The sequence below is a fragment of the Ictalurus furcatus genome, chromosome 18 (genome assembly GCF_023375685.1).
Source record: "Ictalurus furcatus strain D&B chromosome 18, Billie_1.0, whole genome shotgun sequence".
Classification (NCBI taxonomy): Eukaryota; Metazoa; Chordata; class Actinopteri; order Siluriformes; family Ictaluridae; genus Ictalurus; species Ictalurus furcatus.
Genome location: NC_071272.1, coordinates 7,350,173 through 7,364,303, shown reverse-complemented (window position 1 = coordinate 7,364,303; position 14,131 = coordinate 7,350,173). Strand labels below are relative to the sequence as shown.

The window sequence follows — 14,131 nt, the reverse complement described above, 5'->3', positions numbered from 1 at the left end:
AGAAGGACGTGGATGTGTTTTCGATATGCATAATCATAAATATTCAGAAATCATCACATTTACAATAAGGGTGAATGTTCAAAGATGTTCCTGGACCATTTTTAGTCATTTCTGCAGGGGTACGTTTACTCACTGTAGACCCTGTTGAAATTTAATGCCATTTCTCATTATAAAATTGCACTGAATAACTGCATTATATTATAGCACACCCCAATCTGTTCATTTCATCACATTCTGTATTTCTGATTAATTTTTGCTACATCTGCTTTTTAAAAAAAAAATTTTTTATAAACATGCTAAAACACGTTAACATTAACATAGCCCATGAAAAAACATTCATGTGCACATTAAATTCTAGTGCAAGAAGAGAAGCTTTGTGAATTAACAGGTAAATAAAGATGATTCCTTGTCGTAATTGGTTGGATGCTGGTGGTACAGATAAAACAATTTTTAACCGCCTTTAAGACCTGAGGCTTCACTCATCTGTGGCTGAGTGACTGGATCCTCTGCCTATTTATTTATTTTTTTTGTCTGTTTTGAAGTAGCTGCTATCTGTGATTAAGTGCAGTTTGTGATTTGGTGGTTGATTCCCCCCCCAAAAAAAAACAAAAACGAAAAGCGTGAAAAATACAAAGTTGTTTGCCACCTTGACGCCTGGGTGAGATTGGTTATAATATTAAGAACTATCTTTAGATTCTTTCACTAAAGTTTACAAAATATGTCGTGATTTGAAAATCCCTGACAGCACCTTTAATCTTGTTTTAGCCCTGTAACCAAATTTCTTTTTAATGTGACTTTTATTTTGAAAGGTTTTATCCCGCCCGCAACCGGAAGTAGCTCATGGTGGTTACTCTGGGCGGGTTTACGGGTTTACATTGCAGTAATGAGCAGAGAAAGCAGAAGGAAGTCATAATAATAATAAAAAACTTCTCCTTGTATTGTTTTCTGGACATTATTGAATTATTGGTATTATTTTCAGGAGAAGACGCACAGTTGTCCTGAGGTGTATGCAGATGGCGCTTTTGGGAGGAATGTGTCGGTTTGTTCGGTGTAAGTCATCCATTTTTACCTTAAATGACATTTGTGCTGTAAATGTGCTGTAAAGTTGCATAAACCCCTGAGTGTGCTGTGAATTTATAGAAATAAACTCGAATGCAATGCAATAATCTATGTTTATTAAACTAAATAACTAATTACAGTTTTGCAAAAGCTTTACGTAACAGAAATGTAATAATAATGATGATGATAATAATAATAATAATAATAATAACAACATTAACACTACCACTACTACTACTACTAATAATAATAATTGCACATTTTTATCACATGCCTTGGGCTTGTCAGTCTCCTTGAAATGTCTTTTTTTTAAGACTTTAATGAAACTAAAAATAATGTAATAATATTTAAATTAAAACGAAATTCTGCACACTGTAAATTAACTTGTGTTAGGCAATATTTTGAATGTAAGTTTTAATGTTATGCAAATATTCTTTTCTTCTGCATCAAACCTAATCCTTATACTGTGTACGTATGTATGTATGTATGTATGTATGTGTGTATTCGTGTTTTCTTAGTGTCTAGGAGCAGCAGGCATGTCGGTTGGTGTGTTGGAGCGTCTCTCAGAAGACAATCTACTGCCAGAGCTGCTTCTGCTTTGGCCACTCCATCCAGTCCAAAAACACAGGACAAGAGGTAGAAATAAAATAAAAAGAAGTGTGTATACACACACACACACACACACACACAGAGCACTCAGTGTTCAGCGCTCTTCAAAAAACTGAACCGAGGCTCTGAATAAGATATAACAGGTGCAAATGGCAGTCCTCATGTGCCCTCTTTGTTAGTGTGTGTATGTGTGTGTGTCTGTGTGTGCGTGCATGCGTGCTCTTTGGAGAGAAGTGGCCATTACATTTTGTGCAACAGTGTAATTGTAAAAACAGCAGAAATAATCCGTAACAGACAACACCCTGTTTATTTTTTAATATAAGATATTAGTTATATTTAAATTTTATATAATGCTCTTGAAAATGAAATTTCAGCGACCCCTACTGGTGTGGTGTGTCACTGCAGGCTGATAAAAAAAAAACACCACCACAATGATCATTATCGTTATTTAAAACAAAAAGTTAGAAACATATAGTATATATTTTTTACTTTTAGCATTTAAGTCGATTTTATTATTTGCTTTACATTTACATTACATTAGAAATTTTATTTATAAAATTAGAAATTTTATTATTATAATTTATATATTTTTTTCTGGTCACACAGTTTTAATGATATATTTTTATATATTATATTATTATTTTCTTCTTTCTGTCACGGCGATACATTGTCGCATATTATTTGCCTTTTTTTTGTTTAGTTTTTTAGTTCACAGTGTAAAACACTGAGCTGCATTTTACATTTATGAAATAAGTGGTTCACTTTCTAGTGCTTTCTAACTTTAAATTTCTGACTGACTTGGTCCATTGAAGTAAGTGTTTGTGTTTGTGTGTGTGTGTGTGTGTGTGTTTTTCAGAAAACCCAAGACCGGCATCCTCATGCTGAACATGGGGGGGCCGGAAAGACTCGAAGACGTTCACGACTTCCTGTTACGACTTTTCCTGGACAAAGATCTGATGCAGCTTCCTATCCAGCAGTAAGGATAATTTATTTATTAATTTTTTTAAAACAATAACAGACAGGAAGTGAAAATGTTCAGTCAATGTGTATGAAGAAGTGAGGCAAACAAGCATGTAATAAATGAGGGTAACGCTTAGGGACACATTTCTGCTTAACTGTTCAACCGTACGGATTGAAAATTGTTGTCATTGGTGTTGAAGTAAATTCACAGTGTAGTTTTTCTTTCTGTAGTAAACTCGGACCGTTCATAGCCAAACGCCGCACGCCCAAGATCCAGGAGCAGTACAGTAAAATCGGAGGAGGATCTCCCATCCGAGCCTGGACCACCATGCAGGGAGAGGGCATGGTCAAACTCCTGGATGAGATGAGCCCTGAAACTGGTGAATGTCCACCTATTTACAGTTAACTTACCTGTAGTAGTAATAATTATCCTCCTCCTCCTCCTACTACTGCTAATAATAATAATAATAATGAACTGCAATACTTGGAAGACCTCCATTAAACCCTCAACAGAGTAAAAAAAAATACAATAAATTAAAGCTTTATTGCAATGTGTCACGTTACCAAAAAGCGTAAACTCCTCTGTCCTGAGATTGGAGACTCCTTCTCTGAACGCAGAGATAAACGTTAAATGTTGTTAAGTGCTTAATGTTGTTACTATAGAAACACTACCTTATTAGAACGAGTGCCATTTATAGAAAATGAATAAACCTTCGGATCAGTCAGAATGGAGGATTTAACAGCGCTGTGGTGTAAATCACAATGTTTAACCTTGTACAAGCGTTCTTCAAGATCGGAAAAATTACCTACATTCAGAATCTAAGCAGAAATAAGAGATCGATCAGATCGGTGTTAGACGTAACATCAGCTCACGTTTTGTTTCACACTCCTGAGCTGACTACAAAATTAGATTATGTCTGTGTTTTGTTGCTTAGACGTTATTAACGGCCGTGTGTTTAATTCCTCGTCGAAACGACTGACGGAAGGCCGACGGACGGCTGAGACTTGTTGTGTGTAAGGGACTGGGAGATAAGAGACAGGGAGTGGTCCATACACACACACACACACACACACACACACACACACACACATACACACACACACCGCAATTCAATTCACACACACTTGTAGATAAATAAACCGAAGGGAGGAAAGCGAGGGTGTTCCCTTCACATATCTCCCAGTTAAAGAGCTGTGGCTGTTAAGCCTTAAGTCTGGAACGTTCTACAAATGTGTCGCTCTTTTGATTGAAAGTCTGCGGGAATGCATCGATGCGTTTATGACGGTGTTTTAGGGCAAATGTTTTTTTTCAAAATAATAATAATAAAAATGCAGGATTTTGAGAATTTAGTCGTAAAATTATGAGAAAAAAGGTGCAATATTTTTGCGAGATGAAAAGTCACAGTATCTGATATTACGAGGAAAAATGTCGCAGTCTTTCGAGAATAAAGTCGTAATATTTCAAGGAAGCAAAAAGTCATGATATGTCGAGGAAAAAGTCGCAATATTTTCGTAAAGGGATAATAGTATGACAGAATTGTGCACATCAGAGCAACAGAAATAAAGAAATACATTACTTTACAAATTAAGAAATAATTAACCTTATTATTATTATTAATATTATTGAAACGACTCGGCAAGAAAATGTGTTTAACGAAGAAAGAATCACAGGAACTTCACCAATGTCCCTCATTTTAACACACGAGCCTTATATGTATCATTACGACTTTATTCTTGAATCCTGTGACTTTTTCCTCAAAATGTTACGAGGCTATTCCTGAAATATTACGACTTTATTTTCCAAATATTGCGACTTTAACAGTGGCACGGATTTCTGTCAAAAAAGGATCCTTTTTATTTATTTATTTATTTATTTATTTATTTATTTATTTAAAAGGACTGTTGAACTATTTCCTGATTTCCTGAACTCCTGTGTTTTCTGACTCGCAGCTCCTCACAAGTTTTATATCGGCTTCCGGTACGTGCGCCCGCTAACGGAGGAGGCCATCGAGGAGATGGAGTCGGATGGAGTAGAGAGAGCGGTGGCTTTTACTCAGTATCCTCAGTACAGCTGCTCCACAACAGGTACGTATACACACACACACACACACACACACACACACATATATAAACTACACTTTTTTCAGTGTTATCTCTTATTTCATGTAACAGACATTGTTCATTTTAGATATTGTTTGTACTGCATAAAAAAGATTCATTTATTTGTCCTGTTGCTCTGGAGAATAGATCTGTGTGGATCAGTTCAGTTATGTGGCAGCTATTAATTGTGGTGTTTATGTAGCCTGCAGAAGATAATATGTATGAAAAGTTGTTGTTTGTGTGTGTTTGTGTGGGTGTGGTTGTGTGTGTTTGTGTGGGTGTGTGTGTATGTGTGCGCAGGCAGCAGTTTGAATGCTATCTACAGATACTACAGCAGCAGTGGACTGAGTCCTAAAATGCGCTGGAGTGTGATTGACAGGTGGCCCACACACCCTCTGCTCATCGAGGTGAGACGGAGTTTCAACTTCCTGCAACTGATATGGAATCAGCAGACACACTTTCATCACGTATAGATGCCGTCACATCCTGCGTTTAAAACTCAGGACAAAGAAGTGTGAGGGTGGGACAATATTGATCAGGGATTGGTCGATGGGAACGATGGTGATGAGTGATTGGTCGACGGGAACGATGGTGATGAGTGATTGGTCGACGGGAACGATGGTGATGAGTGATTAGTGAATGGGAACGATGGTGATGAGTGATTAGTGAATGGGAACGATGGTGATGAGTGATTGGTCGACGGGAACGATGGTGATGAGTGATTGGTCGACGGGAACGATGGTGATGAGTGATTGGTCGACGGGAACGATGGTGATGAGTGATTGGTCGACGGGAACGATGGTGATGAGTGATTGGTCGACGGGAACGATGGTGATGAGTGATTGGTCGACGGGAACGATGATGATGAGTGATTGGTCGACGGGAACGATGGTGATGAGTGATTAGTGAATGGGAACGATGGTGATGAGTGATTAGTGAATGGGAACGATGGTGATGAGTGATTGGTCGACGGAAACGATGATGATGAGTGATTGGTCGACGGGAACGATGGTGATGAGTGATTAGTGAATGGGAACGATGGTGATGAGTGATTAGTGAATGGGAACGATGGTGATGAGTGATTGGTCGACGGGAACGATGGTGAGTGATTGGTCGATGGGAACGATGGTGATGAGTGATTAGTGAATGGGAACGATGGTGATGAGTGATTAGTGAATGGGAACGATGGTGATGAGTGATTGGTCGACGGGAACGATGGTGATGAGTGATTGCTAAAATCTTACATCATATCATATCATGATGTTTTAAGTAATTTAGACGATAACGGTTTATGTACAAATTTCAGCTCAGAGAATACAGCAGAACCCCTCCCCTCTGGGGGGGGGTAATAACTCCTTTTGTATCTCTCCCTCTCTCTCTCTCTCTGTAGTGTTTTGCTCAGCATGTGCGTAAGGAGCTGGAGAAGTTTCCTCCTGAGAAGAGAGACGACGTGGTCATTCTGTTCTCCGCCCACTCGCTCCCCATGTCTGTACGTGTGTGTGTGTGTGTGTGTGTGTTTGTTAAGGAGATTAATTTAAATAAGTAGCCGTAAACAGATAAATATACAGTAAACTAAATATACAAAACAAAATATCTGAATCGAATCCACCTCGAGTTCCTGAGTCCGATGAAGTTAATGGCACTTTACTACATTTGAGATAAAGGGAAAATTTTGTATTATGATTTTTTTTTCTGGCCCATCAGATTATAATCGTGTGTGTGTGTGTGTGTGTGTGTGTGTGTGTGTAGGTGGTGAACAGAGGAGACCCGTATCCTCAGGAGGTGGGAGCTACAGTGCAGAGGGTGATGGAGAGGTTAGCCTACTGTAACCCGTATCGTCTCGTCTGGCAATCGAAGGTAAGACCTGGAGTTCTACTTCTTTAATTTCATCCAAAGATCATATTGCTATTAGCGGAAAGCTTTGCCAAGAATTTGTACTTCGGCATTAAATACACCGTCAGTAATAATAGTTAAGGTGTCCATGGTGAATGCAGAGTGTGTGTGTGTGTGTGTGTGTGTGTGTGTGTGTGTGTGTAGGTGGGCCCAATGCCGTGGCTCGGTCCACAGACGGATGACGTGATAAAAGGTTTGTGTAAAAGAGGGAAGAAGAACCTGCTGTTGGTTCCTATCGCCTTCACCAGTGACCACATAGAGACTCTACACGAGCTCGACATCGAGTACTCGCAGATCCTCGGAGAAGAGGTGTGTGTGTGTGTGTGTGTGTGTGTGTGTGTGTTATTGATAACCCTGGGTCAAGTGTAACCGGTGGTCTTGACCTGATCCGGATCAGTCCGCTTTGGACGAGAAACGAGACAAGAAAGAGACAGAACATGCTGAAAGAAGACGGGAAGGAAAGTGATACATTATGGGAGGGCAAGAAACGAGAGAGAGAGAGAGAGAGAGAGTGTGAGTGAGTGAGTGTGCGTGTGCGTGCGTGTGCGTGTGTGTGCGTGCGTGTGTTGGGGCTCCTCGTTGGCTGCCATGGCGTTGGTTAGACTGGCCCATCTGGAGCCATGGGATACACACACACACTCCCACTCCCACAAACCGCAGATCTATCAGGGTGGTTCTCTCACACACACTCTGCCCATTGATCTGTCTATCTCTGTTCACCACACTCCTGTAGACAGCCTGAGAAACATGCTTTTTTTATTATCTGTCTCTGTGTGTGTGTGTGTGTGTGTGTGTGTGTGAGACACACCAGGGCATATCTAATAACAGCTAGGCGGGATCTTTTCATAAACAGCCCCAGACTTGAGATACGAGTTGATCGTTATGAGCGAGCGTGTTGTGTTCTCAAAATCCAACATGAAACACACTATCATGCCTAAAACCTATGTTTGTGTGTGTGTGTGTGTGTGTCTGTGTGTGTTTGTTTCCAGTGTGGGGTCGAAAATATCAGAAGAGCAGAGTCTCTCAATGGAAACCCGCTGTTTTTTAAGGTAAGACGTTGAACATCATAAATGAATAAATGCAGAGTCTGTGCTATAAAAGCACTCGTGTGTTTTAAATTCACCTTGAAATTATTTCACCAATTCAACAAATTCCACATGCAGGAAGATTTTTATTGAATAGAATAACAGCATCTGAGAATTGAAGCCAAAGTATCTCTGGTGCCCCCTAGTGACTCATCGCGGTGCAAGTTTTCATTTGTTCATGTTTAGCCTGATCTGGATCACAGTGGATCCCGGGGATCTATTCCATCCGGGGAACGCTGTCACTATATGTCGCGGTATGCTTTTCCGAACTACTGTGATATCTGTTAGCGTTATTTATATATAAATTTTATGTTAAAATCTGGTACATTTGGGTGGCTGTGGCTCAGGTGGTAGAGCGGGTTGTCCACTTATCGTAGGGTTGGCGGTTCAATTCCTGGCCCACATGACTCCACATGACTCCACATGACTCTACATGACTCCACATGCCGAACTGTCCTTGGGCAAGACGCTGAAGCCCAAGTTGATCCCGAAGGCAAGCTAGCAGCTTGCGTGGCAGCTCTGCTACCGTCGGGGTGTGTGTGTGTGTGAATGGGTGAATGAGACACAGTGTAAAGAACTGCTCTTGTAGGTTGTAGGCTAAGGTTAAATGTTTCTGCCTTCAGAATTATTCCATCAAGACAAGCAGCATCCTCATCACCAATTCAGAGCTACAGCAATCTTTATTTACAGAGAATCGTCTAGCTACAACAAGCTAGGCTCGTTAGCTGATACTAGCTAGAACTGACAAAAGTGTTGTTACGGTTTGTTATGAAATCAAAATAGAAGTTTTGTAACTTTAAGTACGAATATGTTCGCCTTAACATTATCCATAATCTAGTGCGCTCCTAAAACGATGACAAAATCCCTTATTGTTTAGAAGATACACGTGTTCTCTCTACCACTGATACGGATCAACAGTTTTGATGATATCATTCTGTACTCCCAATTGCAAAAACGTTTCCCGCCCCCAACAGTTCCTGGCTGCGAGGTAAACGGTAAATCCTATTAGCAGGTTAAAAAAGGAGGAGGAGCCACTCTATGTCCCGCCCTGACTTCCTGTTTCAGTGGAAAAGATGTTGTATAACGCTGCACATTTGAAGGCGCTTCACGGGGACTTGAAGTGCAAAATCAAAAACGGTCAAAGGAGAGCAAACATTCTGTTTATTATTTCTGTCTGTCTTTTCGTCCCCCCCCCCCCCCCCGTCTCTATGGAAGTGTGTAAGTGCCGGGTTATAAACCGCTCCCGACGGCCTGCTGGGTTTATTAAAAACCTGTGAAATCGATGTCGCAGGCTTTCAGCTCGCCGCTCGGAACGGCTACATATATGACCATTCGTGCGTCTCTGACAGCGACGACAACGACGATCGCAATCTGTAACGAAAACTACTTTGTGACGACTCGGAGCTTTTCGATCGGTAGCGTTGTCTATCACTTTTCACTTAACGCTCGGCTCGGGCATCGAACTTTCTAAAACGGTACGAGTTCTAAAAGGAAAGTCGGAAATGGAGAGATTTCAGAATGCAGGAGGAGCGAAGTTAATGAAAAAGCTTTTTGTACTAACAATAAATCAAATATGGATATAAATATATAGTATAATATATATGGATATATATAAAATGATTTTTCCCCTAATAACTATTAGTTTCAGTTAAACAAGGCTTTAATTATGTGATTGTGAGCTTCTCGAACAGAGAGAACTTTCTGCCGGTGCTGATTTTATTCCCGGCCGCACGTGGACATGATGCGACTGACTGCTTGAACAAGAAAATCTTAAAACAAGCGGTTTTCACTTTAAATTTCGATTTGTATCGAGTCAGGGCTGAAAATTTTGCACCGTTCACGTCAGTTCTGTTACAGATTAGCAAGTTACGCGCTAACACGAACACTGCTAAATGCTAATGCTAACTAAGTACGGACTAAAACACAAAATGGCTTTCGCCGTTTCATGTCGCGCTTCATCGCACCAACCCACAGTCGATCGTTTTCTTCCGAGCTGAAATGTCCTGAAATGTTTCCTTCCTCTTACGTCGCCGCAGCGTGCTTAAGATCGCAGGGTTTTCATCTGTTAAAGAACAATGCGTGGTACTTTTTTATCCGTTTAGAGTTGCATCAAATTCATCGTATTAACAATTATACGGTATTTTTTTTTCTTCGTTCGATAAACAAACAGACTATTTTTAAAAATTCATTTATTATTAGTTTTAGATTGTGCGATTGTGTGTCTTCGATACGAGTCTTCGTTGTTACTGTAGAAACAATAACGTATTGGAACGAGTGTGATTTGCTCAATTTGTATCAGCAGCTTCTGACCAATCAGAATTGAGAATTTAACAGCTCTGTGGATACAAGCTATCGCAGAGTATTTCTATTTAGTGAATAAAAAAGTGACATGTGAAATCTCTTTCTCTCTCTCTCTCTCTCTCTCTCCCTCTCTCCCTCTCTCGCTCTCTCTCCCTCTCTACCCCTCTCTCTTACTCTCTCTCCCTTTCTCTCTCTCCCTCTCTCTTACTCTCTCTCCCTCTCTCCCCCCTCTCTCTTACTCTCTCTCCTTTTCTCTCTCTCTCTCTCTCTTACTCTCTCTCTCCCTCTCTCCCTTTCTCTCTCTCTCTCTCTCTCCCTCTCTCTCTTTCTCTCTCTCCCTCTCTCTCTTTCTCTCTCTCCCTCTCCCCCCTCTCTCTTACTCTCTCTCCCTTTCTCACTGTCTCTCTCTCTCTCTCTCTCTCTCTCTCTCTCTCTCTCAATCAGGCATTAGCGGATTTGGTTCAGACGCACCTGAAGTCCGATGAGCCGTGCTCTCGGCAGCTCACCCTGCGATGCCCTCTGTGCATGAACCCCACTTGCGGGAAAACCAAGGCCTTCTTCGCCAGCCAGAAACTCTGATCTGTTCACGTCTTGCCTGTGATCCTTCGTGCCTGGGAGGAGCGTCTCACGGGACCTGTCAAAAACAAAATAGCAACAAACAGAAACCTTACAGAACCCAAAGCCCAATTCTGGAGTGAGGCCGGGCGTATTGTTCAGTTCAGTTCCGGGTTTACATCTGCGCTTTAACACGTCATTTCTCCACCAGGCCGCTGTTCTGCTGTAGTGACCAATCTTAAAAAGCTCATTGCACATAAGTGTCTCTTTATTATTATTATTATTATTATTATTTATTTATATTAAAGTATTGGCGCCCTTGGCTGCATTTGGTCTCGTCTACGCGCGACTCAGATGAAACCGATCGTATTTGTGTGGTTACCTGGGAAACCACGACACGCTGAAATATGAAGTGTAATACAGAATGTTTGTCTATTAAATGCTGCAACAGATGATATCTTAGCAAGTGAAAATATCTTGAATATGGGAAGATTTATCTAATATTTCTTATTCTGAGCTCATTACAAATTAAATGTAAGATGATTCAGCTTGTTTTTTTTTGTTTTTTTTAACCTTATTTTTACTTAAGCTTTAGACGTTCTTACTTTATTGGCAGATTTACTTTGCTTCTTTAAAATGTTTACAATTCATAGAATGCTTATCTGCCACTAGAACAAGATGATTTCAAGCTCGAAATGAGTCAAATAGGCCTAGAAATAGGTTTAATCATCTTTATTTGCTTAATTGTAAACTTAGAATAGGAAGTACTAGATACATGCAGCCGTATTCAAGATATTTTCACTCGCTAAGTTGCAGTGAGTGATCTCCGCGCTAAACTAAGTGCTGAAATGATCGCTGATTCGTTCAGTAAGTTTTGTTCTGTCGGCTAAATTGATTAGCGTTTAAAAGTGTGTGTATATATATATATATATATATATATATATATATATATATATATATATATATATATATTACAACAGTGTTTCTCTATGGCACCTATCCAAAAATCTGATCAGAGCATGACATGACGCGTTCTCTGTGTAAGAAAAGCTCACTTGGCTAGCAAAGTTAAAGTTAGCAATGAAAACGTGGTATTTTGGCAGCCTTTTTTGTTAAACTGGAACCTTATTTATCTAACGTGAGCTTCGCTGGCCAAGTTAGAAAAGGTTCTTAAATAATTAAAACATTTCCACGTCATTTTGGTGAAATCTGTTTATAATTTCGTACACCTGACGGGAAAATAACAAATTCGGTCCGGGTTTTTGTTGGGGTTTTTTTTTGCCAGAAGTAGTCACAGTGACATCTGATGGGTTTTCCCAGACCGCCGCACGTACATAAATAATATTTAACATATTTTATATATATATATATATATATATATATATATATATATATATAATTATACAATTCCTAAATTTTTGTAAGTATTGTACTTCTCATGCACACCATCAGACTCAACCAGGATATGAATAGTTCTGAAAAAGCGCTAAAATTGTGGCGTACTATTTTGACATACCTTTAGTATAGCAGTATGTCTGATTCCGTGATATTTGGATCGAACCAGCAATTGGTCTACGCTATTTCTAGCTCTGCCCACTCATATCACGTGTTCGTATTCGGTACTTTTGGTATCCTATCAAGAAGGGAACCAATACAAATGTGGGACTGAGTAACTTGTAAACCTTTAACGCACATATGAGTGCCAAATAGGAGCACTGACAAACTATGTGCCTTTTTTTTAATTAAGTAAAGCTTATAAAGTGCTTTAACTGAGGAATAACTCCTCCCGAGTCGTGCTGTTACAGGAAAACAATCGGCGGATTTACCGTTGATTTATTTTCCTCTAACGACAACGTCCCCGTGTGTTTTATTTCTCTTACACCACAGTGAAGTTCCAACACGACAGTTTTTGTTTTATTACTCGCGGAATGACACGTCGTACGGTTTATCCGTTTATAGTTGCGTTTTATATTGTCGAACGTCCACGAAAGAAGTTCCTGATATCACTTATGTTATAGCAGATATACTTAAGTAAACAGTCTCTCCTTCATTAGGCTTTGTTGAAGAAACAAAAACGAAAACAACACAGTTGGCGAGAAACAAAAAAATAAAGCTAATAAAAAGCTAACAAAAACATTTCTAGCTGTTACAATAGAAACTAACGTATTAGGATGAGCTTTTGCAATGTATAGACGTGTGATTTGTAGCTGCACTACTGTCAGAGCTGCTGTTATAGACAATGAATGGACACCTTCTAACCAATCAGGAGCCAGATTTTAACAGCGCTGTGGTTATAAGCTGCGTTGATACGAATGCAGTAGAATTTTCACGATTTACTGATAAACTGATGAATGAATGTTCTACGTACGTGTCCATAGAAGCGTTTGAACAAAAAAAGAAAATCATGTACGTAGAGGAATTGATTTATTTTAAATCTTTGGTGCAAGCTTTGGATTAAAAAAGGCGTATAAATAGTAGCAATGTCACCGCTTTTATTTTTACCCCCCAAAGGAGATGCCTGAAAAAAGTCAAACGTTTAATTTAATACTAAATGGTCTGTTTTTGTCCGTCCAGTCCTCTGCTGTTCGCGCTTCATCTTTCGGTCCCTCCAACATGTCCAAGCTACTGTTGATTAGGCCAAGAGAAATTGGTTGTCCTGGACCCAATCACCCCTCAGAGGAGCGTGTGTGTGTGTGTGTGTGTGTGTGTGTGTGTGTGTGTGTGTGTGTGTGAGTGAGAGAGAGAGAGAGAGAGAGAGAGAGATGCTCTGGGAGACGGCGGGAGCCTCCTGGTAATTGAAAAGCGAGGACGCCGGCTCTGCCGAGCAGCATGACCTCTAATTGAGAGGGGAGCGATTGATTTCTCCAGCGTGAGAGAAACAGAGGGAGTGAAGAATAGGGGGATGGTGCAGTGTTCAGGGAGAGAGGTGTGAAAAATGAAAGCGTGAGTGTTTTCTCAAGAGGTGCAAAAGACAAAGTAAAAGGAGAACCGGGATAGACGGAGCTGGAGATGGAGAGAGGGGATGTGTGTGTGTGTGTGAGAGAGAGAGAGCAAGGATGTTTGGGCTTGCTAGAACAATACTCAAAACCCACCTTCTCATAGTTCACTAATTCACACAATCTTTCTTCATATAGGACCCATTTAATACTATACGATTATTATTATTTCCTTGAAATTGAAATAGCGCTGAAGTGCACATCCACACAAACGGCATCTACACTGTACGGCCTTCATACTTGCCACGAAATGGGATAAAAAATAAAAGCGAGCCCATAATTATTAGCATTTTTATTTATTATTATTTCTTTTTTAGATTTTATTAGAAGCTCAGTCCTCTTGCTATGATTTTGGATTGTGTGAGATGTATATCTGAAGTTGTTTTCTCTCTACTGAAATCTGTTACAGAAAAAGAAAAATATTAAATAAAATGAATCGTTTGAAAAATTCTATAAAAATGGTTGTTTATTATAGATGGCGTATCATCACTTTTTCTTTTACGATACTGATACTGAAACCTTGAGCATCAGCCGATATTGATCTTTTATTTTGTAAAAAATTACTACGCCTTA

At 39.8% G+C, this 14,131-nt stretch overlaps 1 protein-coding gene across 1 annotated transcript; it reads left to right on the top strand.

Moving 5' to 3' along the window:
- Positions 1 to 670: 670 nt before the first annotated feature.
- fech (ferrochelatase) lies at positions 671 to 11,472 on the top strand. The gene is made up of 11 exons (XM_053648097.1): positions 671 to 1,050; positions 1,578 to 1,695; positions 2,525 to 2,644; positions 2,860 to 3,008; positions 4,579 to 4,713; positions 5,029 to 5,135; positions 6,119 to 6,217; positions 6,478 to 6,585; positions 6,766 to 6,930; positions 7,611 to 7,670; positions 10,452 to 11,472. The coding sequence occupies exons 1-11, from the start codon at positions 1,008 to 1,010 to the stop codon at positions 10,584 to 10,586; spliced, it is 1,239 nt and encodes a 412-aa protein (XP_053504072.1). The 5' UTR covers positions 671 to 1,007; the 3' UTR covers positions 10,587 to 11,472.
- Positions 11,473 to 14,131: the final 2,659 nt, after the last annotated feature.